This window comes from Felis catus, chromosome A2 (assembly GCF_018350175.1).
Source record: "Felis catus isolate Fca126 chromosome A2, F.catus_Fca126_mat1.0, whole genome shotgun sequence".
NCBI classification, from domain to species: domain Eukaryota; kingdom Metazoa; phylum Chordata; class Mammalia; order Carnivora; family Felidae; genus Felis; species Felis catus.
The window spans coordinates 13,963,289-13,990,331 of NC_058369.1; the positions used below are offsets into that span (position 1 = coordinate 13,963,289).

At 56.7% G+C, this 27,043-nt stretch overlaps 1 protein-coding gene across 11 annotated transcripts in view; it reads left to right on the forward strand.

Moving 5' to 3' along the window:
• CRTC1 (CREB regulated transcription coactivator 1) overlaps positions 1-27,043 on the forward strand; it is a 76,159-nt gene that overhangs the window by 22,597 nt on the left and 26,519 nt on the right. For 8 of the 11 annotated variants that reach the window (XM_045048678.1, XM_023247614.2, XM_023247627.2 and 5 more), the window contains exons 2-6: positions 19,132-19,248; positions 20,447-20,494; positions 22,021-22,158; positions 23,162-23,223; positions 25,053-25,147. In XM_045048678.1, the coding sequence (XP_044904613.1) occupies positions 19,132-19,248; positions 20,447-20,494; positions 22,021-22,158; positions 23,162-23,223; positions 25,053-25,147 (460 nt within the window). The remainder of the gene's footprint in view (positions 1-19,131; positions 19,249-20,446; positions 20,495-22,020; positions 22,159-23,161; positions 23,224-25,052; positions 25,148-27,043) is intronic. The other 3 variants (XM_023247619.2, XM_023247653.2, XM_023247651.2) reach the window with 1 other exon arrangement.

The following is a 27,043-nucleotide window of genomic DNA, read 5'->3' on the forward strand; positions in this document are numbered from 1 at the left end:
GCGTGTCTCAGAGCTTCATTCCTTTTCATGGCTGAATAAATACGTCCCGTTGTACGGATGGACTGTGTTTTGTTTATATGTTCTTCCATCGATGGACCCCTGGGGTGTTTCCATCTTTTGGCTGCTGTGAACACGTGTGTGGAAGTGTGGATGTAGACATTAGTCTTTATTTTGTTGTGATGTATACCGAGGAGTGGAATTGCTGTGTCCTGTGGTAACTCAGTTTAACTTGTTCCAGAACCTCCAAACTGGGGTCGGGTTTTATTTTAAATAGGATGGCAACCTACTGGTATGTTTAAAACAGGAGGGTGAGATGACTTGAACGTAATTAATCGAGAAAAGGAAAGGAAGGGTTCCTGGCAGCCGTGTGCAGAGAAGGCTTTCGGGCAGGAGAACTGGGGAGGAGGCCGTGTGGGTGTCCTGGTGTGAGATGACACGGACTGGGACCAGGGAGAGGGTCACACACGGCCCTGGAGGTTGAGCTGCTGGGATTTTCTCACAGAAGTGACAAGGGGGAGAGGGAAAGGGGGGTCTGAGGAGACTCTGCAGTGTCCCCCTGCCAGGGCCTCAGCTCCCCAGTCCAGCGCTCAGGCCTTGCTCCAGACTGTCCTGGCTATCCCTGTGGCCTGACCTCTTCACAGTCTCTCTGCCATGTCACCTGTCCAGCCACCGGAGCCACCAGTGGTCTCTTCGCCATAAGACCATGGTGTTCACCTTTCTGAATCCTTGTCTTTGCTTTCTCTTCCCTGGGGGGCATGGCCCTGGACAGGTCACAGTTACTCCATGGTGAGGCCTATTGTGGGAAGTGTCCACTGGGCCACACACGGTTCTGTGCAGGGCCCATCTCACCAAGCCGAGCATGTGGTCTGAGGGCGGTGAGGCAGTGAAGGGGCCAACCCTGCCCTGTCCCCATGCCTGGAGCAGTTGCTGCCCAGGATATGTGGGGGCTTGGGGGGCTCAGGGCAGGCACCCAAGGGGCACAGAGTGGGTCTGGACCACAAAATGGCTCTCATTGTTATTATGTAACTCCATAGTTGTGCTATGTCTAAAAAATGGAGCATAAAGCTATTTTGGGCCCATGGTAATGAGGGCATCTCGCTTTTGTCTTATCTTCCCGGGGCCCCTGCCAGCCATCCTGGGGGGAGGCGGCATTGAAGGAGCTGCTCGCAAGAGGTGGTTTCAACCCAGAACCCGAGCAAGGCCGTGTGTCAGCATGTGGATGCCACTTTCGAAAGGCATTTGTTTGCCATCAGCCCAAGGCAGCTGCTGGCAGACCGCCCTGTGGCACCTGTGATACCGGAGGCCCGCGGGCTCTGACCCCCTGGCAAGAGAAATGCTGGCTTCCTTGCCGAGTCTGGGACCCCACTCCCCCGCGGCACGTCGGGCCCCTGTCAGAAACTCAGCCTGAGGTTTTCAAGGTGGGATGCAGGACCTGTTACGGAGGCAGGTGTCCCTGTCCGGCTCCCTGCCTGGGCTGAGGGGCCGCTTGCTTCTCGTGACCGGCATTCCGGCTGGTGATTTGTGTTACCCAGTTGGTGGCGAGATTCAGCATCAGCCTGCAAGGGGTCTGTTCCCTCGGCTACGGGTAGAGACGTGTGCTCGCCCGCTGCAGGGGCTGCCTACACCGAGGGGCGTGTTCAGAGTCAGGGCGGAGAAATGACACGTTTCAGAGTTTTCTCTACGCGTGCATGGGTAGGGTCTTGTGCCCATCTTAGTGTCCTGGGGCCGCCGTAACAAATAACCACAAAGCGGGGGGCTTAAACCACACAAGCGTATTCTCTCACAGTTCTGGAGGCCAGAGGTCCCAAATCAAGGTGTTGGCAGGGCCGCGCTCCCTCTGAAGGTTCCCTTGGGGAAGACCCTTCCTTGCCTCTTGCAGCTTCCGGGAGCTCTGGCATTCCTCGGCTTGTGGCTGCTCCACCACAATCTCTGCCTCTGCCTCCAAATGGTCTTCTCCTTGTGTGTCCGTGCGTCTGTGTCAGCCTCTCCTCCTCTTCTATAGACACCAGTCAGTCATAGGATTAGGGCCCACTCGACTCCTACGTGATCTTGTCTTAACGTCCTCTTCAAAGACATCTCCAAATAAGGTCACATTCCCAGGTGTACAGGGGTTAGGAGGTGGATGCATATTTTGGGATGACACCATTCAGCCCACTGCAGACCCTCTGCCAGGCAGGTCCCTTGGCCATCAGTGAGGCTCCAGCTCCCCTAGAGGTGCAGTGACGTACCCCACCTTACATTCAAGCACACGAGTGTACCTGGGTCACGGTGAGGCCAGGGGCTCAGCTGAAGGTGGGTGGGGGTCTCTAGTGTTTGGGCGCAGAGCTGTGGGTTTTGTGGACGTGCATGGCGGGCCCCTGGTGTCTGTGCATAGGCTTTCCGTGTCCCAGGCACCGTGTGACACTTCTTGTGTGAGAATCCTACTGACCACCCCACCATCTTGCCAGGGAGGCGCTCCCGGCCCCATGTTGCAGCTGGGGAAACTGAGGCCAAGTGATTACGAACTGGGCTGTGCTCCACAGACACGGGCCATGTGTCCGCTCGGCACCCCCTTCCCCAACAGCCTTACAGCAACCCCGGTGGAGGAGGTTGCATGGTGTCCCCCAAACATATGTCCAGGTTCTAACCCCTAGAATATGTGATGGAAAAAAGGTCTTTGAGGATGTGACTAAGTTGAGTATCTGGAGATGAGATCATCTGGAGTAGGGCGGGCCCTGAATCCAGTGACTTGTGTCCTTCTAAGAAGGCCACATGAGGACAGAGGCAGAGATTACAGTGATGCAGCCACAAGCCAAGAAACACCAAGGATGGCCAAGAGCCACCAATGTTTAAACCGAGATAAAATGCACCATTTTGAAGTGAACAGTTCAGTGGCATTTAGTATATTCACGATGGTGTTGTAGCCATGTCTGGCTAGTTACAGATTTTCTTCACTCCAAAAGGAAACCCCGTCACCATTAGTAGTCACTCCCCGCTCCCCCTACCTCTTCGCTCTTAGCCCCTGGCACCCACTAATCTACTTTCTGTCCCTACGGATTTGCCTGTTCTGGACATTTCATATAAATGAATCATACACCGCGTGGCCTTTTGTGTCTGGCTTCTTTCACTCGGCACGATGTTTTTGAGGCTTACCCGTGTTGTAACGTGAGTCAGTGCTTCCTTCCTTTTTATGGCCGAGTGATACTCCACTGTATGGACGGACCATGTTTTATTTACCCCTTCGTTGTTGGGTTGCTTCTGCCTTTGGGCAGTTACGAATGGTTCTACAGTTTATACATTGGTTTCGTTCTGACGTTCAGTCTCCCCACATCTATCCCTGTCTGCCCCAGTCCTCCTGCCTCAGGAGCCCCTGTGAGCCAGGAATGGATGCAAGAGGCCCCGGGAAGGGCAGGCATCCATCCTACCAAGGCCAGCAAGTGTAGAGCTCTACCCAGCTGTGGGGCCGTCTGGCCCCTGGGGACGTGTAGCGCCACCACACTGCAGTTTAAAGTGTCCGATGTTTGTGATGTGGCAGGTGCAGGGCAGCGTTCCCAGCAATAGGCTTGGTGCCGGCTGCACAGAGGACCTTGTGGGGAACCCTGGGGCATGTGCTTATCTGTTTGGTGTTTCCTGCCTTAGGGCCCTTTGGAGTTGGGGATGCCTAAAAGAGCTGTGAGCTCTGGATGGTCAGAGGGGCTCCTGAGGAGGAAGGAGGCGGGCCCAGATGGAGTGAGAGGGTTGCCACCTGGCCGCCATCCCCTCAGAACCCCTGGAAGGCAGGACGTGAGTCAGTGCATCAACAGTAATGACATCCAGCATCACCTGGAGGGAAGCACAGACAGGCCTCTGGCGGCATTCTCAGGGCCCCCTCGTCCACCACTTTGCAGGAGGAGCGTCTGAGATGACGAGGTAGTGACAGCTGTTAGGTCTTGGGCTGGGGTGGAGGTATGTTGTTTTTTGTGCTTGCTGGAATTCAGTTTCATTTTCACATGAAAAGAAAGAGGTAATGAGGTGCTCTCTGTGCTTGGGGGGGGGAGGGTGGGGAGAGTGGGTTTCCTGGTATGAGGTTGGGGTTCAGAGACCGCTCACTTGGCCTCAGCTTCTCCTGGGAAGGGGAGATGGTGGCATCTGTCCTGGCTCAGGGGAGCCGTGGTTTGCACGTCCTGGGCTTGCTGTGACAAGGACCAGAGACCGGAGTGGGGGTGGGGGGGAGGGAGGGGTGGGGACGTTGGGGCTTAAAACAGCAGGAGTTTATTCTCCCACCGTTCTGGAGGCCAGAAACCTGAAGTCAGGGTGTCAGCAGGGCCCTGCTGTCTCTGAAGGCTCTAGGGGAGGATCCTTCCTGGCCTCTCCAGCTCCTGGGGGCTCTGGTGTTCCTTGGCTTGTGACATGTGACCCCAGTCTCTACTTCCATCTCCACATGGCCTCGTCCCTGCGTGTCTCTTATAAGGACACTTGTCATTGGTTGAGTGCCCCCCCCCCCACAACACAGGAAGATTTCTTCATCCCATGATATCTGTGCCCTTTTTGGGGAGAGGGCTACCCAGAGCGTGGAGTGCCCCTCTGTCCTGACTACGCCAGGCAGATGTCTGTGAGCAGTTGTCCATATGTGAGATCACCCACCACTCCCTAGGCCCCTCAGCCTGAGTAGGGAGAACTTCCTCTCTAAACTCTGTGGGGCCTCTGCACCCCAAGTACCGCCTTCCCAGCTCCATCCAAGTGGCGTGTCCCTCCCCATGGTCTCTAGGGAGCCTTCTCCATTCTCACAGGACCCCTCACTGTCCAGATCATTGCAATGGCTTATTTTTGGGTTTGTGTCAGTCTCTGTCCTGGGGGGATAACATGGAGTGTTGGGCCCCACTTTGAACTCAAGTGCCTCTGTCACCCCTGTTATATGGTTCTCCACAGCCCTTCTTTTGTTCTGGAGAATTCCTTTCCTGTTACAGGGGGCATTTATGGGGCTGCTGGCTACCCTTCTCTCCCCGCCTTGCCCCCTGTACTTCAGTGTCCGGCCCCACTAGGGGATGTCCTGGGATGGGGGCGGCCCAGCCTTATCCTAGGTTTGCCTGTGCCCACGTGGACTGATCTCAGCAGAGGGCGCTTTCCCTACCATCCATCTCCCGCTCGGGGGTGCGTGTCCTCTGCACTTCTCCAGAGTAGAGGCTACGCCCTGGCTTGGCCCGATCCTGCAGCACAGTTTAGCTCCTTGCTCTGACGACTGATGATGCAGGAACATCTTTGCGCATAAATCTGTTATTTGGACGATCTCCCTCAGGAGAGCTTCCCAGAAGTGGGATTACTGGGTCAGAGGGCAGGAACGTTGTTCAGGCTCCATACAGACCCTGCCAAATGACTCCGCAGATGCTGCTGACCACCTGCCTGTCAAGATCCCAGTTGTTTCTGCTGTGGCTGATGTGTGCTGGGTGGATCCATGTGCCACCTGGCTTCACCCCTCAGCTCTCAGGTGACAGTGGGAGAAACGGAGACTCAGGAGGGGAGAGTGCCACCTGGGGGGCCCAAGGGCTATGGGAGAAAGACTGGGGCTTGAGGTTTAAGGTGTGGCCATTGTGGGAGGTTCTTAGCATGGGACCTCTGTGGGTCCCCCCCCCCCCCGATTTATGTCCAGCCGGAACCTGTGAATGAGACCTTTATGGAGATAGGATCTTTCAGATGTCATCAAGTCAGCATGAGGTCCTCCTGGAGTAGGATGGGCCCTAAATCCAGAGACTGGTGTCCTTACAAGAAGACAAAACAGGGACACACAGGCAGAAGGCCATGTGAAGATAGAGGTCAGGATTGGACTGGCGTGTCTATAAGCCCAGGAACACCGTGGGCTGCCGGCAGCCACCAGCAGCCAGATGAAAAAGGCCTGGGGCAGATTCTCCGTCAGAGCCTCCAGAAGGATCCAATCCTTCCCACACCTTGGTTTCAGTCATCTGGCCTCTGGAATGGTGCGGGAATAAATTCCTGTTGTTTTAAGCTCTTTGGTTTGTGGTCATTTATTATGGCAGCCCCGGAAAACTTGTACAGTGTCCAAGAGTGGGGGTGGATGGAGAGAGCCTCTGGGGTCAGGGTTTCTGCTCTTGGAGAAGCACCCCCTCCCCTGGTGCCCTGCCACCCACATTGTCCTGACACCCCTCTCTCTCCCCCCCGCCCCTCTGTTATTAGGCAAGGAACTTTATTAACCTTGTTCGAAACTTTATTCCCAGGCTTCTTCAGCTTAATTAGCTGTACAGAATGAATTGTGGGTAAGCAAAACCCGGAAAGAGCTGCAGTGTCCAAGCGGTTTGGACTTAAAAATATCAGAGATCTAGATCTTATCAGCACCAGAAAGCAAGTAACAGTAGAACGTAGTCATAACTGGCAGCTCCAAGTAACTTATTTAAGCCTGATCTTCTTTAGAAGTTGACTTGATTGTGTTTGCCTCATTCTCGAAGCCCCTCTGGCCATGAGCCCTCTAGCCCTGTGACCTCCCCGGAGCCTCTTGCTGGGCCAGGGCCGGGCAGGCCCTGGGAGGCCGGGAGAGCTTCCAGAAGTCACAGGTGAAGCCAGCTGCTGTTGGCCCTTTGGACGGGGCCTTGATGTGTGCCAGGGTCGGCCGCCTGTCTCCGGAGATGCTGGCCAACAAGGAGCATGCGCCGTTGTGCTGTGGGAACCTGGCGCTCAGACAGATGGGGTGTGGGGTGGCTCTCATGTGCTGGTCATCCTGTCCCCTGTGGGGCAGTCGGCCTCCTCTCCCGTGGACACCATGACGTGGAACCAGGGGGAACAGATAATCTGAAATGTAAAAAAGCCACCTCAGCAGTCCAGGGTCATCCATGGCCTCCACCAGATGACGGCAGCAGGCAGCCTGCATGTGCAGTTGGCTCTGCTGGCCGCACTGGGCTTTGCTTTTGGGCCGTGTGTGGACCCCGCAAAGTACCACCCTGTCTCCCACTTGGGGCCCTCACGCCTCCCCTGGGCCTGCCTGGCCTCGTACAAGGCAGAGGTGGGTGAGTGGCACCGGAGCCTCCTGGCCTTCTGTGCCTTGCCCCCTGTGGGTCCGACACTGATGTGCCGCAGCCCTGCAGTCGGTATGTGGGTGAGGGGCTGCGGCGGGGGGCAAGTCGTGCTGCCCGGGCCCTGCTCGCTGGATCCCACCCCAGCCCCGTAGGACGTGGTGCCCAGACACAGGCCAGAGGGAGGCATGTGTAGCCAGGGCTGAGCTCTGGTATTGGTCAGTTGCTCCACGTGGTGCGACCCCTAGGATCTCGGGGGGGTGGGGTTGGTGTGAGGTCACGATGAGTGCTCCCACGAGCCGACAGGGAGCTGTGTCTTGGGGATGGGCCCTTCTGCAGCTGCCACTGTGGTGAGCCACCCCTGCCTGGTGAGCCCACTGTGGTATCATCAGCCCCCGAGCCGCCAGCCGGGCATTCACCACCCCTTGTGCTGTCCTGGTCTGGGCTCCAGTGTCGCCCTCCCTGCCCCTCCGCAGTGACTTCCTCCTAGAGCTGACCTGACCTTGTCTCTTGTCCCTCTCTCCCTGGGCCTCCACTTCTGCCCCTGCTGTTCCCTCTACCCGGACCCTTACTAGCTTGTTCTTTGAGGGTCCCCATGGTCGGTCCTCCCCAACTGTTTAATTTTAGGGTCCTCACCTGCCGTGGGCTTGGCTCTGATTGGCCCTGCCTCCCCCGGAGCCCCAGTGGGTTAGTTTTCTGGGGCTGCCATAGCAAAGAACCACAAACTGGGAAGTTTCAAACGACAGAAGTTTATTCTCTCACGGTTCTGGAGTCTAGAAGTCAAGATCAAGGCGTGGGCAGGGTTGGATCCTCCTGGGGACCCCGGAGGGGAATCTGTCTCAGGCCTCTCTCCAGCTTCTGGTGGCTGCAGCAGTCCTTGGGGTTCCTTGGCCTGTGGCTGTGTCACCCCACTCTCCGCCTCCATCCTCATGTGGCCTTTTCCCTGTTTCTGTGTCCTCTTCTTTTTTCAAGACTTTTTGAAAAACTGATCTCCACACACAATGTGGGGCTTGAACTCACCACCCCGAGATCAAGAGTCGCACGCTCTACCGACTGAGCCAGCCAGGTGCCCCTCTGGTAGTATGATTTAAGGACCTCCTTAAATCCGGGGTGTCCTTATCTCAAGAGTCTTACCTGATTACATTTGCAAAAACTATTTCCAAACGAGATCACACTCTGAGGTCCCGGGTGGGTGTGAATTTTGGGGGCCACTGGTCAGCCCAGTACAGGGGCTGAGCTGATTCACCTTGGGCTGTTCCTGCTTTGTCACATTCCCTTGTAGCCGCCCGAGATGCTGTCCAGCACTGTCGTCCATCTGCCAGCCCGTGACCCTGGTGAGCAGGTGCATTATTTTGTATTTGGGCAACTGATTCTGGAAATGGTGCCCCGACTTTCCACCCATCGTGTCTTGGTAGCCCTGTAGCCCTGGAGGAGCACACACTGCTTGTCACCCTCATCTCACTGACTCTTGGGCTCTCCAGGGCCAGGCCCCGAGAAGGTTTCTCCCCACAGGCCCCCCCACCCGGGACCCTTGGGGCTCCTGCTGGGTCATTCCTGGGGCCCCTGGGCTTTGCCTGGGACTGACTCGCTGTCGGTGGTGTTCCCAGAGGGCTCAGGCTGAGTTTTCCAGTTCCAGATAATAGCTCTCCCCAGTCACTTCCTGGAGGTAGGCACTCATCCCTGAGGTGCCCACAGAGACCTGACAAGCAGGACCCCAGCTGTCTGGGCAAGCCGGCCCGCCGGACAGACACAGGCAGGCAACATATCCATGAGAGGGTGCTGTGGACTGAATTGTGTCCCCTAAATTCACATTTATTAGAAGCCCTCATCTCCAGTGTGAGTGTGTGTGGAGATGGGGTCTGCAAGGAGGAAGTGACTAAGGTGAACTGGGGTCATAAGTGTGGGGTCCTGGGGCGCCTGGGTGGCGCAGTCGGTTAAGCGTCCGACTTCAGCCAGGTCACGATCTCACGGCCCGTGAGTTCGAGCCCCGCGTCGGGCTCTGGGCTGATGGCTCGGAGCCTGGAGCCTGTTTCCGATGCTGTGTCTCCCTCTCTCTCTGCCCCTCCCCCGTTCGTGCTCTGTCTCTCTCTGTCCCAAAAATAAATAAATGTTGAAAAAAAAAATTAAAAAAAAAAAATAAATAAGTGTGGGGTCCTGATCTAATAGGACAGGCGTCCTTATGAGAAGCGGAAGAGAGAGTTCTCTCCACCCACACGCACCACAGGGAAAGGCCGCGTGAGGACACAGGGAGAAGGGGCGAAGGGGGCCTTCTGCAAGCCAGCAAGAGGGCTCTCACAGAGACGGCACCCTGATCTCGGACTCCTGGCCTCCAGAACTGGAAGAAATAAGTGTCTTTTGTTTAAGCTGCCCAGTCTGTGGTATTTAGTTATGGTGGTCAGAGTTAATACAGAGGGTTATTTTAGAAGTCGGGGGTCAAGGAGAGCTTCTTGGGGAAGCGATATTTGAGCTGAAACCTAAATGATGAGAAGGAGCTCCATGGAAGGTTCCAGAAAAGAATGAATTGGGTGCAAGGGTCCGGGGGCAGAAAGCAGGGGAGGGTCTTGTGGGCCACCCGTGGGAGGTTGAGATTTGCAGGAGAAAGACCCTGGCTTGTAACCGAGGCCCCTTCCTCTCGCTGGGTGACCTCGGGACAGGCCCGTTGTGCTTCCTTCAGTGTTTCAGTTCCCCCACTTGCAAAATGGAGGTGAAGCCGTGTCTCCCCGTCTCAGAGCGGTTGCAAGTCCCCACCCAGGTCTGGCTCGCGGCCGGCTGGCAGGGCCGGGGTCTCCTTCACAGGGAAAGAGGCCCCCGTGAGCCAGCTGTGCTGCGCGCAGGCCCCGAGAGACCCTTCGCACATCCCAGCCGGAACGTCTGTGCTCAACAACCGCCACCAACAAGGGAAGCAAGACGTGCTCACAGAGGACCCTCTGATTCAGCCAGGGTTGGGAATTTGGCAGCGGCCACAGAGCCTGATTAAAGGCATTCCGAGGCGCACTCGGTGTTTGTGTATCTGGGTCTGTATTTACACTTTGGGAACGAGTGAGGAGGCAGCTGGGGAGTGTCTCAGTCGGCCAGGGGGCCGGGGGCAGGGGTGACTCAGCCTGGAATCCACGCTCGGCCACACGCCTGTGACGCTTTCATTCATTCCCTCATTCATTCAGCATTCCCTCCCGCGCCCAGCAGACGTTTGATGAGCAACTCCAGCGTACCAGCACGCTTCCGCGGGGCCAGCCTGGCACTCCTCGCTGCTGCAGAGCCCTCTCGGGCCGGCAGTGGGTGAGAGTGGGGCAGCAGCAGACTTACACGGGAATTAACTCTCAGCGTACCAAAGACCTAAACGTAAGAACTGAGTCTCTAAAACTCCTAGAAGGGAGCATAGGTGTAAATAGTCCCGGACCTGGATAAGGTGATGGGTTTTTAGACAGGACACTGAAAGTATAAGCCACAAAAGAAAAATAGACCAATTGGATTCTGTCAACATTAAAAATGTTTGTGTGTCAGAAGACCACGAGGAAAGTAACAAGTCAACCCACAGAATGGGAGGAAATATTTGCAAACCACGTAGCCAATGAGAGATTAATATCCAGGATATATATAGAACTCTTGGAACTCAACAAGAAAAAGACAGACAGCCTAGTTTTGTTTTGTTTTGTTTTGTTTTGTTTTGTTTAATGCTTATTTATTTACTTTGAGAGAGATAGAACATGAGCGAGGGAGGGGCAGAGAGAGAGAGAGAGAGAGAGAGAGAGAGAGAGAGAGAGAGAGAATCCCAAGCAGGCTCCACACTGTCAGCGCAGAGCCTGGCATTGGGCTCGAACCCATGAGTCTTGAGATCATGACCTGAGCCAAGATCAAGAGTCGGATGCTTAACTGACTGAGCCACCCAGGCACCCCAACAGCCCGGTTTTAAAATGGGCAAAAGACTCAAATAGACGTTTCTGCAAAGGTGATACACAGATGGCCAGTAAGTGCATGCAAAGTTCCACACCGTTAGTCATCGGGGAAATGCAAATCAAAGCCAGTACAAGAGACCACCTCACACTCATCAGGTGGAGAAATGGAAGTCTTGACCACTACTGGTGGGAATGTAAAATGGTGCAGTGGACAAGGCTGGCAGTTCCTGAACGAGATAGGTACAGAACTACCATGTGACCCGGGCACTCCACTCCTAGCTATATACCTGGAGACTCGAATACAGGGATTCAAATAGACGCTTGTACTCGCCTTCAATTCGCACCAGCGCCAGTCAACAATCACCAAAGGGCAGAAATGACCCAAATGTCCTTCGACAGCTGAACCGGTGGGCGGAATGGGGCCCATCTGTATCACGGACTCTAACTCGGCCACAAAAATGAACGGAGCACTGACACGTGCCACAACATGGATAAACCTTAGAAACACTGGGCTGAGTGAGGGCGTCTGGCTGGCTCAGCCAGCGGAGTGAGTGACTCTTGATCTTGGGGTTATGAGTTTGAGCTCCACGTTGGGTGTGACATTATTTTTTAAAAAACAAAACAAAAACAAAAACAATGTTGTGCTAAGTGAAAGAAGCCAGTCACAAAAAGCCACGTTATGTGATTCCACTTATGTGAAACGTCCAGAACAGGCAAATCCGTAGAGACTGAAGGCGGGTTGGTGGTTGCCACGGGGTGGGGGAGGGAGAGGAGGAGAGGGAATGACAGGCAACGGGATGGAGCCTCCTTTCGGGGCGATGGGAGTGTTCTGGACCTAGATGGACGTGATGGTTGCGTACGACCTCATGTATAACATATAACTGTGTGCCACTGAATCGTACGTGTTAAAATGGTTTATTTTACGTTATAGTAATTTTACTTCGATAAAAAAGTTCAGGAAGACAGAAAAAGCAGTCGTGGGCCTTCTTGGTTTGGCACCTGTGCGTGCACAGCTGTCTCCCTCAGAACCCCAGGTTTCCGGTCCTTTCCAGAGAGGGCTGGGGAGGCGTGGGGAGCCGTGGGAGAGATGGTGTGTCCCATGGACATGTGACATGAGTGGTCACGCTGCTGGTCTCTCAGTGGCCACAGGGCAGGGGCTGAGAGTCCTTGGTTGGAGCGAGCGGCCCTTGGTTCTTCTTTCCCCGGGGTGACTCTGCCTGGGGTGTTCGGAGTCCATCCTCTGTGGCCTCAATGAGGTGTCCACAGCACCCGTCACTTGAAATCGTCTGTGCAGCGTCGGGGCCCAGGTTGATGAGTGGAGCCTGGGAGGGGCTGTCTGCCCTCCCCAAATCCACTGCCTCGTGCCTGAGCTGAGACTGGGGAGCCTCTTGGGGTCAGGCCTTGGAAGGAACCTGGAGGGACGTAGCCACACAGACTGGGGTGTGCACACGTGTCAGGGAGCCGTGACCCCAGAAAACCCACTGGCAGCTCCACGTGACTCAGAATCACATCCTTTCAGGGGTCCTCGGGGGCTCCGTCCACATGCCACCATGGCTGTTGGGAGAACCTGCCAAAACTCTGGTCCCTTCGTCTCAGGGAGCATCCCCTACAGGTGGCCCATTCAGGGGCCTTTCTGCTGTTGGCAGCCTTCTGAAGGCTCCACCAGGGGAGGATTGAGGTGCAGGACTTTGGGCCAGGTGCGTGTACCTCCTGGGGTCTTGCTCTGTGCTCTGGTCCCCGAAGTGTCTTGCACCCGAGAAGGCGTTCACTCGCTACCTTCCTCGCGTGGGTGGTTCCTTGCCTGCGCACTTGGGCAGCTGGCCCTTCTCCCTTGGGCCTCAGCTTCCCTGAGAGGGGGCAGGTACTCCCCGTGTGGATGCAGGAGAAAAATCATCCCTGCCTGGGACTCTGAGTGCATCCACCAACTGTTTCTATACTCACATGTTCATCCAGACAGCAGGTTCCTCATGTGGATACCAAGCTCCTCCATTGTGCCAGGGTCCTTTGGGGTTGACGGTCTGACGAGAGGAGACCGGCAGTGCTCGATCGGGAGGTTTTGGACAGTGAACTGTGGAGGAGGTGATCCCCGTGGAGGTGGAGCTGAGGTGGGTAGTGTTGGGCGGACCCAGTGGACGAGGAAGTGCCACTGCAAACAGCCTGAGGCATCGTCCTACTTGGCTGGTGGCGAGCAGAGGGCCAGACTGTGCAGGCCTTTTTTTGGTGAGAAGGGGAAACTAAGGTCTGCTCAGAGCACACAGCTCCTCCCTGGCCCTCGGCAGTATGGCCCCCAAGCCTGCTTGGCTTTGCAGGAGGACAGAGCTCAGCCTTCAGCATGCCCGCTCCCCTTAATCTCATTAGAAGGCCAGCCTGTTGCCATGGCAATTGCTGGGAGGGGTGGTGGGTGGGGGGAGCCAAGGCCAGCTTCATCTAGAGAGGACGGGAGGGGCTGGCAGGTAGGGGTGCATCTGCATCGTCTGCAGGGCCCTGGAGGCCTGGGGGCTGCCCTGGAGAAGTGTCTGTGTTTGTCATGGCACACCTTCCCAGGGCTCCTGGCCGCCCCCGTTCCCCAGCTTTGTGGCTTCCACTCTGCCAGGGTTGAGGGGAGGCGTCCGGCAGGGGTGTGGGCATGGACGGAGGTGGGGGATGTGCGCGGTGCCCGAGGATCAGCAAGATGGGGCTGGGAGAGGCTGGAGAAGCCACCATTTACATAGGGCTCTGCACAGGGAATGGGTGTCAGTGTGGGAGAGAGGGGAGAGGACTTTGTGTGGGCTAGTGGAGTGAGGTGTCCCAGGCCCGGGCTGTATCAGGAGGTGGGGGTGCCCTGCCTGGAAACGAGGGGCCCTGGGCTGAGGCAGGACCCAAAGGGGCTTTTTACAGAGAAATTTGTGCTGGATCCCACCTTGACGGAGTCAGTGTGTGGACTTGCGATTCATGCTCTGACTGGAAGCTTCGAGGAGCTGGTGTGCTCTCATCCACGATGCCACGTGGCCTCTGACACTCCGTGGTGCCAGCCACCTGCTGGTCTGCAGGGTCATGCAGGGGTTAAGTTCCAGGAGTAGAGTCTGTGCCCTCCTCAGTCGCCTCCAAGCTGGGTGACCTCGGACAGTCCCGTTGCCTGCCAAGCCTCACTTTTCACATCCGGAAAGTGGAGTGTGCTGGTGCTCCCCTCAGAGGACTTGTCTTAGGGCTGAATTGCGTCCCCCCAAAAGGTGTGTCTGTGTGTTTATCCCAGAACCTGGGAATGTGACCTTATTGGTAGGAGGGTCTTTGCAGATGCAATTAAGGGACTCAAAATGAAATCATTTTTTTTAATGTTTATTTATTTTTTTGGGGGGGGCATGCAAGCAAGCAGGGGAGGGGCAGAGAGGGAGAGAGAGAATCCCAAGCAGGCTCTACGCTGTCAGGGCAGAGCCAGATGTGGGGCTCGATCCCATGACCATGAGATCATGACCTGAGCCAAAGTCAAGAGTCCAACGCTTTACCGAATGAGTCACCCAGGCACCCTGAGATCATTCTTGATTAGGGTGGGGCCTGAATCTGGTGACAGATGTTAGAGAAAGGAGAGGGAGATTTGAGGCAGACACAGGGGGAGGCCACATGGGGACAAAGGCAGAGACCGAAGGAATGTGTGGCCACAAGCACAGGAACAACAGAGCCACCAGGGCCTGGGACAGACTCTCCCTTAGAGCCTCAAGAAGAAACCAACCCTGCCCACCCCTTGACTTTGCACTTCTACCCCCTAAACTGTGAGACGGTAAATTCCTATTGTTCTAAGCTACCCTGTTTCAAGCCACCTTGTTTGTGGTCAGTTGTTATGGTAGCCCCGGGACACGGAAGGTAGGACTCGTGTGATAGCAAGTGTGCTGAGACTTGGGAAGGGCTCTGTGCCCATGAGGGGGGCTCGGGGACCCCTGGGGTGCCATCTGAAATGCTTGGAGTGGGAAGATGCTGAGCACAAGATAGCCGAGGTCTGCACTGTGCTTCCTGGCCATCCATCGTGGCCCTGCTGGCCTCAGCCCTGAGATACCTCTGACCCCAGGGCCTGATGCTGCTTGGTCAGTTGGTTCAAACCTGAGAGCAAGAGGGTTTGAGAGGCCTGGTCTTGGAATATTGTTCTGGAAGGACCAGTGATGGTGGGAGGTGAGGCAGACATGTGGCAGTACTTACTGGAGGTCCAGCATGACTACACAGAGGCCTGGCACTGGACACAGTGTGACCAGCAGACCATGAGTCTTGGGTACCTGCTGTCTGGTGGAGACCAGAGGGAGTGGTGGACAGGGTCAAGGGCATTTCCAATACAGCAAACACTATTAGATGAATTGGGAGGCTTTACATGAGTGGGGTCTGGGTCATCCATGGGTGCTGCCCCACTGTCACTTTCTTAATTTTGCCCCAGTAAGGCAGGAGGATGGCTTTTAGGGAAAGCTGGGTGAGGGATGTTGGGGAACTGTGTATCATCTTTGCAGGTTTTCTGTAAATCTAAAACTTCTACAATGAAAACTTTATTAAAAACAACAAAAACAGGGGCACCTGGGTGGCTCAATTAAGTGTCCGATTCTTGATTTTGGCTTACATCATGATCTCATGGTTCCGTGGGTTCAAGCTCCGTGTTGGGCTCTGTGCTGGCATCATGGAGCCTCCTTGCGATTCTCTCTCTGTCTCTCTGTCTCTCTCTGTCTCTCTGTCTCTGTCTCTCCCTCTCTCCCCCCTCCCTCCCCACATACCCTCACTTGCACTCTGTCTCTCTCAAAATAAACTTAAAAAACCAGAGGCTGATGTGATAGTGACTGGGGTGGGGGGAGGGGGGACAGCTCCTTGAGTGGGGTGTCAGGGAGGCCCTGTGGGATGGGCATGGAAGGGGGGCCATCACAGGCCAAGGCCCTGGGGGTGTACCCCCAGGTGCTTTGGACCCTGAGTGGGGAGAGCAGAGGTCAGGTTATGGCAAAAGCATGGGTAATGGGGTACCCACACACCCTCAGCCCAGGCTCTCTATATCTGGAATGGGGTCCACTCATAATCGGGGAGCCTGGACTCAGACCCTGGGCTATCTGACCCACAGGCCATAAGCAGGGAGGAACCCTGGGAGATGCAGGTCTCCTATTGTAGCAGGTGGCCTCCAGCATATGACAGCCTTGTCTGGGCCTCAGTTCGCTGTCTGCACTGCCCTTTTCCAACAGCCATGAGGATGAGGTGGGGGGAGAAGAAGGCATCCAAGCCCTATTTTGACCTTGAGCCTCTAATAGTTTGGGGAGTTGTGTTGGCCTTCTGAAAAGCCCTATGTGCCTCCAGATGGGCTGTCCCCTGGCTTGTGAAAGGCAGCCCCTGAGAGCAGGAACAGTGGTATTCATTGATTCCCTAACATGTTCGTACACTTGTGTGTTCCATGAGCAGGTGCTGCTGAGCGACAGGCCCTGGCTTGGATGCTGGGTTTATAGAGCTCTTTCGGCGAGGTCGGGGGCAAGTGCCGTTGTGGGGGCACAGAGTGAGGGCTGCTGTGTGGAAGGACGCATGAGAGACTGGCTTGGCAACAGGAAGAGGCATGAGCTTTAACATTCAGCAGCTCATCAGGTCCTGCCTGATGGTTTCACTCTGCTGTTTTTCCTTCCTTTGCACCCTCGGAGGCAGCAGGTCCTTGGGGCAGAGCCCTAGGCTGGCATCTTCGCACCTCAGTTCTCTGCTCCTTGGAGTTCCTGGCCAGGCACAGGAGGGCAGGCAGCTCTTGCAAAGTGAGGGGGTCCCCAAGACCACACTCAGGTCAACTGGGAGGATGGACTCAGGATTCACCGGAAGCTGTTAACACTCACAGTTATGGTTTATTATGAGTGAAAGGACACAGATTACAGTCAGCAGAGGGAAGGGGTGTCCGGGGTGGTATCCAGGAGCGTTCCATGCATGGAACTTCCAGTCGTCCCCTCTCTGTGGGGTCGTGTGGACAGCTTGTACTTTTCCCAGCACCAAAGTGTGAACGACACGCATGGTGTACTGCCAGCCGCGGGTGCTCCCCTGAGCCTCGGTGTCCAGGGTTTTTATTGGACTCACAGGGACCTGGCTGACTGCCACGTGGGTGACCTCCACGTCTAGTCCTCGCAGAGGGCCAGCTGATTCCACATGGCGCAAGATCCTACATCACACTGTTGGCATAGACCACCCGGTGTGGCCCAAGACCCCAGGCAAACAAAGATAGTCCTGCCAGGCAGGATGTTCAGAGGGCTTCCACCTCCCAGGAGCTGGGGACAAAGGTCAGACCTCTCTAGGCCTTTTCTACATAGCCAATATGCAACCAAGGACAGGCACAAGGTCCCCCAAAGGAAGAGCAGGGCCCCACACAGCTTCTACTCCAAACCCAGAGGCTGCACTCCAAAGCCTGACAGTCCTATAGCAAAGGGGAGTTGGGTGGGGAGGCCACTGCTGGAAAGAAAGACTCAGATAGAGGTGGGGCCTGGAAGGGCTGGTGTTGCAGCAGCATGTGAGTCAAGAGCATCCTGTCAGTTCCCAGTCCTGTAGATCATCCCCAACGCCAGGCTCTCTAGAGGCCTGGAACATGGCAGCTTTGTGGAGTGCTTGGACAGGATGCTAGGGTCCCAGAGCTGGCAGCTCAGCCTGTGACAAAAATGCATGTAGTGTAAGCACTTCTGTGTCACATGCCATGCATTCCTACACACTCTTGGACAACGAGGGAGGGGGAAACCAAGGCCAAGAAGGGGGCCACATGGCTCTTGAGAGGTGGGTGCAATGCAGGCTTCTGCCATAAGGCTCAGACACAAGGAAGCATGTGGAGTGTCTTGGGTCTGAGATGACTTGTGCCTAGGCGGGAGTGGGGGCCCCCTGTATCGAATCTCCCTCTCCCCCTGGCTGGAGGCTGGCCTGTTTCATCTTGCATGACTGTGGGGTGAGAGGGACACAGCGGGGTATTCACGGTGAGCGTCTCCAGCCATTGGAGACAGACCCTGGGCTGGGCCCCGCACAGACCCCAAGAACCACCCGCGAAGGATGGAACAAGGTCATTCTCCCTTCTGACCCCACCACAGCTTAAAGGAAACAGCTGTTTACCTGGGTGAGGTGCTCTGCTGGGCGGGCGGCCAGTTCCTGGGCCTCGCTTCCCTCTCCAGTATCCCAGGCCCCCCAGGAAGCAGGGGCCGGCGTGGGAGAGCGAGGCGGCGCGGGCAGCCAGCTCACGGAGCGCTGCCAGGAGCTGTTTGTGAAGGAACGTGAGCCGGCCTTGTTGTGTACACAGTGTCGACCCTAGCAACCGCCCCAGCCGGGGCCGGAGCAGACGCCCACCCTCCCTGCATGCCCAGCCACCACCCCTCGGACGTGACGTCTGTCTCCCAGAGCGGGCGTGACAGGCGTCGTGGACCTTCAGCCTTCAGTCCTGGGGGCCATGAGTGGCACTGACCATGTCAGGGGCATCTGCTGTTATTCCCAGGAAAGTGGAATCGGCTGTTCAAGGGAGACGAGGCCAGGTCCCAGCCTCACTCCGAGGCAGCCACGGCCGGCCAGGGGGCTGGGCTGCTGGTTCTGAGGTGTGGCCCAGCGGGACAGATCCCCACGTGAGTGACGGGTAGAGGCCCGTGCAGGCATTCGGCCATCCCAGATGAAGGCCCTCCACTGGCCCCAGCTCCGGCGAGGCCCGCGAGACAGGCAGATGGAGCCTGGGGGCTTGGGCAGGACCCCTTAGAACTCAGGCGGGGTCTGGCAGACCTGCCTGCCCTGTGTGTGCTGCCGGAGGGATCACACATCCTGCGCTTTGAAAGCCAGGGCTGTGCTTCTGAGACGGCCCCTCTGATTCAGGCCATTGGAAAGACAGTTTCTCCTGTGTCCGGGTGTCAATTCGCAGCCTCTGGCCCGCGCCCCGGGAATGCAGCCTTTGGCTGTGATGAGAAATGGCTCCCCTGGGTGGGTGAGGGGCCTCCTCCACAGGCTGTAGGCTCCAGATCTGCCCGATACTCTCTTGCTCATTCACAAATCGTGCGAGTGAACCAGCAAGGTTCCCCAAGTTCATGGAGGCAGCCCCCCGCCCACAGGGCACACTCCCCTACCTAGGGAGAGCTGCCTGGGGCATCCTGGGTTGCTGATTCTGCCATTTTGGGTGGAGAGACACCTGGCTCCTTTGAGTATCAGAGTCAAAGGGTCCCGCACCCTCTGTGACTGCTGCCGTTGGCCCACCGCTTGGTTCCTTTCTGGGCCCCTGGGGTGGCGCTCTTCATGATTTGCACGGGTGGGCTTCCAGCCCCCACTGTAGCTGTGGGCTTCTTTTGCAGCTCCAGCTCCAGAAGTCTCAGTACCTGCAGCTGGGCCCAAGCCGTGGCCAGTACTACGGCGGGTCCCTGCCTAACGTGAACCAGATCGGGAGTGGCACCGTGGATCTGCCCTTCCAGGTGAGCCCCCACGCCCCCACACAGCCTCCCACCTGGTACGTGTCACATCTGGGCCCCACCCTGGTCACAGAGCAAGAAAGCATGTGTGTCGGCCGCAGTGGATAGCTGGGGTCACCAAATAATTGCCGCAGCCCGCCTCACCCTGCCCCCACCTACTCTTTTCCTGTCCCCGAGATGGCCTGGCCCTTGCCTGTCCCCTGTCAGCAGAGCCCACAGCAAGGCTGTGGTCTGGCCGAGAGTGTTTCGGCAGCCGCTACACCTGTTGGCCGGCTGTGCGGCATCGGGAACCGCTCGGGGCCTCTGGGGCTTGGCTCCATCCTGCCTCACTAATCCGCAAGCCCAGCAATTCTCAGAAGGAGGCCCTGTGGCCTGACCCCACTTGTCTGCGAACGTTTCTTGGCAGAGGCGCACACAACGCGGCTCCCGGAGGCCACACAGCCGCTGTGCACGTCCTTATCATAAATAATGGGAGATAAGGCCCATTGCCTGGGCTCAGGGCTGGCTTCTTACCCCAAGCTCTGCCCTGACCCTGGTCTGCAGGTGGAAGCAGGGGCAAGGTGGGCCTGGGAGCAGGGCCAAGAGCCGGGGCCATCCCCCGCTTGTCTGGGCTCTGTAGGGACAGGTCCATCAGACGGCCACACACCCGCCCCTTTGCTGGGACAGGGCCTCAGAAACAGCCACGTCTGTCCATGTGTTGACAGGCCAGGTGTAGCCAGACTCATGGAGTCCCTCATGGAGCTCAGTCCCCCACCCACCCGAGTCACTCCCCAGCTCCTACTCCTCCCACAACGCGGCTGGAGTGCAGCAGGGCACCTGGACTCAGGTTGGGTCCACCTGGCTCAGCTCTGCCTCCCCTGGGCACCTCGGAGCATGACCCTCCTCAGATGGCCTCCTCGCTGGAGCAGACACGTGGAGCCGTTGCGCTGATCCTGAACGTGCTCCAGGAGCCTGACCTCTTTGTCAAGGCCCTTCCTAGTTCGAGTTTTCTCCCCTCTTCCCGCCTCTCCTCTTCCTCTGTTTCCCCCATCCCCTTCTCCCTCAAGGAGAGCATCTCTCTGGGCAGCCCCCCAGTACGGCCCTGCCTAGGGCTGGCATAGAGCCCCCTTGGGCCAAGGGTATACTGGGGCCTGGCGGGCATCCCACTGGGGGGCCGGATGAGGCAGGAGTGTCTCAAAGTCTCGGTTCTTTGCATTTTCAGCCCAGCGGATATCTGGGGGAGGCCCTGGCAGCGGCTCCTGTCTCTCTGGTAAATGAGCCCCTGGGCTGAGGCCTCGGCGTCCCTGGCACGTGCGCGGGTGCTGGGTATCACTGCGTGGTCCCCCAGTGGCCTGGCGGGATGTGTCCTGTCCGCCAAACAGAAGTGGATCCACTCTGCACCTCCCCCTGCCCCGTATGGGGAAGTGCGTGTGGTTGCGTCGAGAGACCCCCGCCTGGGGGGTCCGAGCATGGGCATCAATGCTGCATGGTTCGTTCCTGCGACACATGCACACTTACGTGTGTGTGGATCCTAGGTGCAGCCTGGTGAGCTGGGCTGTGGCCGGGCCCGAGCTTCTCTCTGCCTCTGGCTCTGCTTCAGCTGTCTTGGTTTCCCCTCTGGCCTTCTAGGCGTCTCTGGGAGGAGATGAACAGCCCCTGCCCTCTGTTGTTTGTGCCTGGATGGCAAGGTTCCCACCTTCCTTCGGCCACTGAAGTCTCTCAGGCCCAAGGCCCTTTGGCGGCAAAAAGTGTAAAAAGACCCAAGCTGGCAGGGTCCTTTCTGGGTCAGAGAGAGACAGGGGGCCCCAGACTCCAGGGAGAGCAGTCAGCCCTGAACACTGGCTCAGGCATTTGGACGGGTAGGGAAGAGCAGTGATTCCAGCCAGTGGCAGTCTTCCGGAAGGAAATTGCTTTTGCCTGGCTGCCCAGAGAAGACAGAAGGGCTCAAGGGCCAGGTGGCCGGGTGGGGGGACCGGCTGCCTCCGGAGCTGGCTAAGATTGCCAGTCTCGCCCCAGTCAGGTGGTGAGGAGCCCCATGGCACCAGGGAAGGCAGGGAGCAGGCTCCCAGGGGCCCCAGGGGCATGGAGCTGGGAGAGAGAGGAGGGTCTGGCCGGGGGCCTCGTGCCAGCCCCAGGTGCTGGAAGGAAGCCCCTTCCACCAAGCCGTGGGCCAGGGCTCCGGAAAGTGCTTGCACTTGGCTCCAGTGGTAAAGGGATGAGGTGCTGGGGGAGGGCGAGTGGGGGCTTATCTCATTCAAAACCGGCCAGGGCTCAATAAGGAGCCTCTGGGGAGCCAGCACTTGGCCAGGTGGGCCCCTTGACGTCCTCGGCTGGAAGCCCTGGGGGCTGTCTCTTGGCAGGCCCCTCCGGGGATGACGTAGGTGGGGAGAGGAGGCCAGCCGGGCCCAGAGAGAGAAGGCGGAGGCCTGTCTGCACCTGGCGAGGCTGGGGGGCGCTTGGGCCGTCTGCACCCCTGGCACCCCAGCCGGCACCGGGCCCCGAGCTTGTGCTGCTCTGCCTGGCCCGTGCATGCCGGCCGCACTGCACGCCTGCCACCCGGCACCCAGGATCCCCAGCTCGCCCCTACCCTGGCAGTGCTAAAGGCTGGGGGCCCTGGCTGCAGGAGGAAGCCCGTCTGGGCTGCAGAGTGGTGACAAAGGGTGTCTCAGGAGCGGGGGGGCCCTGAGGTCAGATCCTGGGGGCAGAGCTGGGTTGGATCTTAGGCCACAGCTGATAACTGTTTGGGTTTCTCTCTCTTTTCTGGTCTCCTTCTCCCCTACCCCTCCCCTCGCCCAGACACCCTTCCAGTCCTCGGGCCTGGACACCAGCCGAACCACCCGGCACCACGGGCTGGTGGACAGAGTATACCGAGAGCGTGGCCGGCTCGGCTCCCCACATCGCCGGCCCTTGTCAGTGGACAAACATGGACGGCAGATATCTTTTACCCAGAGGACGGGAGTGGGGGATGACTGCAGGACCCCGAGTCTAGCTGACTGAGCTGCCAGCTCTGGAGATGGAGTAAGGGCTGTCCCAGCCCTCCCAGGCAGCACCAGGAGAGGGCGCAGTTGCAGGGCCACCCTGGAGGAGGCAGGCAGTGTGGCTGGCTGAAGAGCCTGTGGCTGGGGGCTGGGGGGGCGCACAGGGAACGGGGACACAGGCTGCTGGAGCACGCAGCGTGAGGCGAGGATTGGGTAACGTGAGGTCGGACCACACTGTGTTGGACGTCTGTCTGGGCAGTGGAACCCAGAAAGGCTGTGAGCAGGGTGTCCACATGTTGGGGCCATGTGGAAGGCAGCCCAGCCCAGGCAGTGGGGCTGAGGGGGGTCTGAGCCAGACCCAGACCCATCCAAGGGAGGCTCCATCTGAAGACAGAGAATTCGCCTCTGCACCTTGGCCAAGCAGAGATCGTCAGGAGTTTCTCCCCCACCCCCTAAGACTTGGCCGCCCCTTGGTGCTTGGCCAGCCGGGCGCCCCGCCCCCGACCATCACTGGAGCCTGAGTGGCTGCTCTCGGGACCCCCAGCATTCTAGAACAGAGAAGCCTGTTCTTTCCCGGTTCTCATTTCCGTGGCTGGGGCAGCCTGACCAGCTGGGCCTCAGACAGAGCCCTCAGGCCCCGGGAGCCGCCCTGTCAGCCTAGAATTAAGAGTCAAGACCCAGGTCAACTGAACCAGACTCCCCGCTGCCCCCCATGGGCCCCAGTTTCACAGCCGAGGCCCCTCTTGGAAAGGGTGCAGCCTGCACGTGTGCTTGCAGGGGGTGAGTGCTGAGTGCTAGGTGGATAGGGCTGAACCCCGGGGGCTGCTCGCAGCCAGGCAGGAAAGGCCCCCGCCCTGCGGCCCCAGCTGTTCACAGGCTCCCAGCAGCCTGGCCACGAGGTTCCTGGGGCTCGGGGTGGGGCCTGAGCCAACAGCGCTGTCCCCTTAACTCACACTCAAGCGGACAGCTGCCCATACGGCACCGTGTACCTCTCGCCGCCCGCGGACACCAGCTGGAGAAGGTCAGTGACCCAGAGCCGGCCCTCAGCCCTCTCGTTGGAAACAAAAACAAACTTACATCATGCTTGTGCTTGGAAAACCAATATGCAGTCACTTTAAGATGACAAAACTAAGAAGTATCCAGAAGTTTCTAGAAATCAGCTCTATCCCTGTAACACCAAGGTCATAGCTTTGGAGTCTTCCAGGAATTTTTTTTCCTCCTTCCATGACTTTTTTTTTTTTTTTCTTTCATAGACAGAGTTGAGATTACATTAGATATTCAGTGTTGTAACTTGCCTTTTTCCATTTCATACTATATTGAGTGGTTTCCCACATTGCTGAACAGTCATTGAAAGTGTGATTATAAAAGTATTCTATATTTATTACCAGAAGATTAGGAATACACATAAATGTACCTGAAAGTGGAAAAAAAAATAATGTCCTCGTCTGCAGAGGTCTAGAATAATAATACCATAGTTAATACCTATAATAAATAATGGGTGATAGGTGCACACCAGTCTGAATACAATTATACCAGAGAAGTGTATACTTAAAAATGGTTAAAATGGTAGATTTTGTGATATATATATCTATATATATGTAGATATATATAGATATATATATATAAATATATATGAATGATTTCATTAAACAAAGACCAAAGTAAGCAAACTGTTAAAAAAAGTATGAAATACGATATATAATGTAATGCGTAATTCAGTAACGTAATTAAATTCCTACCAAGCATGCATTATATATATCGGGCCATATTTCAACCATCATATTCATTAAGTAACATAAAACACACAGAGCTCTGTGGAGTCGGTGAGCTTTTGTTCTCTGCATTTTCAGTATAGAGAAACTGAGCACAGAGAGGTCAGAATACTTGCTCAGGGACACACAGCCGGTAGGGGAGCCAGGATCCAGACCAGCCTCTCACTGTTGGGCTGGCCCCAGGGTCAGAGACTCAGCCAGCCTAGTCCTTTATAGCCTGCTCTTCTCCTTGAATCGCTTCCTCCATGTCCCTCTCAGCGGCTGGCGTGTCCCTTTTGGATTCATGCTGCTCTTACTTTCATCCCCAGAGTGCCAGCCATGTGGCTGGATCCACCTTTGCTCATCTGCTCAGCTCCCCGTGGGTGCCCACATTTTCCTGGGTGCCTGAGGCGGTCTTCTGGGACTTTCTCTGCAGGCACCTGCAGCTGGCAGCTGGAAGCACATTGAGTTACTCTGTCCCCAGTGCAGAAGGCAGGGCTCCTGGCAGCCTTTGGGCTGGTTGAACCAAGACCTTGCCCCTCAAATATTGCCTCATGCCACCTCCCCTCCCCAGAGGCTGCATTCTTTCTGGGTCATTCTCTGAGCCTCATATCACTGCCTCCCCTTCCTGCCTATTACACCTGGTTTGTAACTGATTATCCTCGGGGGCAGGGTTGCCCGTTGGTCTTTGTCACCAGAAGGAGACCCAGTGATGGCCTGGGGACTTGTACCCCCAAGACTGGGCCACTGTGGGACCGTTGGGCCCCCTCTCCAGAGAGTATCAGCAGGAAGGCACTGTCCTTTCCCTAAAGCTGAGAAGCCTACAGAGGGGATGGGGGTAGGGAGGAGCTGGTTAGGAACGGAGGGACATCTCTGCTGCAGCTTTTGTCTTCAACAGGCTTTGCAGATCAAAGTAACGGTCACTCCTGTGGTTCTTTTGAGAACAATGTCCTTAGGGTTTTACGCAGGTGCAACAGCTCACAAAAATGACCCACTATTCCCACCCTGTCCCATTGATCATGTCCTGGATAGAGTGGAGCCAGGACTGTCCCATCGTCCGCTTTGGGGCCAAGGCTCACTGTCTCTCTCCTCTCCTCAGGACCAATTCTGACTCTGCCCTGCACCAGAGCACAATGACACCCACCCAACCAGAGCCCTTTACGGGCGGGTCCCAGGATGCACACCAGAAAAGAGGTATTGACGGGCATCGTTCCTTGGGTCAGGCGAGTCCAGTGGGTGGCCCCTATGCTCCCAGAGGTCACAAGCTCAAAGATGGAGAGACCTGCAAAGGAGGAGCCAGTGGGTGCTATGGGACAAGGGGAGGGGTGTGGAAACTTGTAGGGATGGTGCTGCTTGATTTGGGTTTTAAAGAGTACCCAGGAGTTTTCTAGGCAGAGAAAACAGCCTCTGCAAACACTCATGGATTCAGGCCATAGCCCCACAGATGGGGGCCGTCCACGTTCTGTCAGTTGTAGTGGGCAGCAAGCCGAGCAGAAGGAGGCATTTATCAGCTCATGACCAAGCAGTCCGGAGCTAGAGAGGTTCGGCTTTAGGTGCAGCTCCATCCAGGGCTTCACACTTCCTGGCTTTGCTGCTCAGAACCCTCTTGATTCACACAGAATGTGCCCATTCTGCCTACTGTGGGTGGGAAAGGGGCGGCTGCTTTCCCACCTCTTCCCCAGGCTCCTCTCTGACCGAGCCATGCATACACCCCTGGGGCAGATCGGTGCCTAGGCCCCTGGTCTCTCCTCAGGGAGAGCTGGGCACTGGGGCAGTGTCCCCAGGACCTTCTAGGACGGTGCATGCCATCTGAAAAACTGGGGCACCATCACCTAAAGAGAAGGACAGTGCTGTGTGGCCGGCCTCAGGAAACCCCAGCAGGCTTGATCTGCCCAGAGGCACTGAAACCAGAGAATTGATCACATACAGTTAAGGTCCAAACACCCATTTTGGAGTAGCCTTGCACTGTGTGAACGTGTAAACATACCAGGGAGCTTCTGCTATAGAGTAAGGATTATCAACCAGAATTTCACCCCTTGGGAGGTGGGGGGGGGGGGGGCTCTCCGCATGCCATCTTCCTGGGATCCCTGTTCATCAGACAGCAAAGGTGAGATTGCAGAAGGAACTGTCTCTATAATAAAAGTGAGGATTCCAAATGTCCGGGGGTGAAGAGAACAGGGCATCTGGTGTTTCACTCCTGTTCCCAATGTTGGGAGCTGTTCTTGAAGGGACCATCTCCTTGGTGGGTTCCCCAGGAAAATGGGGCTTTCAGGGTAGGCTCTCCAGGGCAAGTGTCATCTCTTGGGACTCTGTGACCATGGAAAGGAGCTGCAACCCAGGAGGCCCTTGGCAGCTCAGGGTCCAGTTGTCCCTGGCCTGGGGAGAGGGGAGACATGTTACCTGCCCCTGTTTCTCCACGAGGGGCCCAAGAAGTGATGGGGGCGGGGGGGGGGGGTTCCCTCCCACCCCCCCCCCACAGTTCAGTCTCTCTGGTTTTTAAGGAGGAGGAGTTGACCCATCTGGCTGTGTTCAGTGTGGCTCTATTGAAAGTGAAAGACTGAACCTCCAATAGGTGTAAAGAAACTGGGTCTCATAAAGAAAGTGTTTAATCTCACCTTAACCAAAAGGTCCTAAGAAAGGGGCCTTCAGGCACAGCTGGTTCCAGGGCCTTAAATGATGCCCATCCAGTCCTTCAGACCTTCCCTGCCCTCCGCGCCTCCTCTGGGGCTGGCTGGCATTGCAACTAAATCATGAGACCACAGCTACCATGAGTAGACCAGCCAGCCCCGGCTCATATGAGCAGCATGGATGCAGGTGACCACAAAGAGGCAGGTAGGGTGAGGAGGCCGGGAGAAATTCTCTGCTGTTCTCTGCAACCTGAGGCCTCCAGGACCTGCCATGGGAGGCAGAATCGATACATGTCCTCAGCTCCAGAGCTCCCGTTTTCATTTCTTTTTGAATCACAGGGTCTCTGGCTTGTTGTTTGTTTTTTAAGTGTTTTTTGTTTTGTTTTGAATGAAACCCTTTTTTGTACTCTAGTGCAGTCCCCAGAAGTTACTGTTGGGGCAGTCACACTTGTGTCATGGTTGT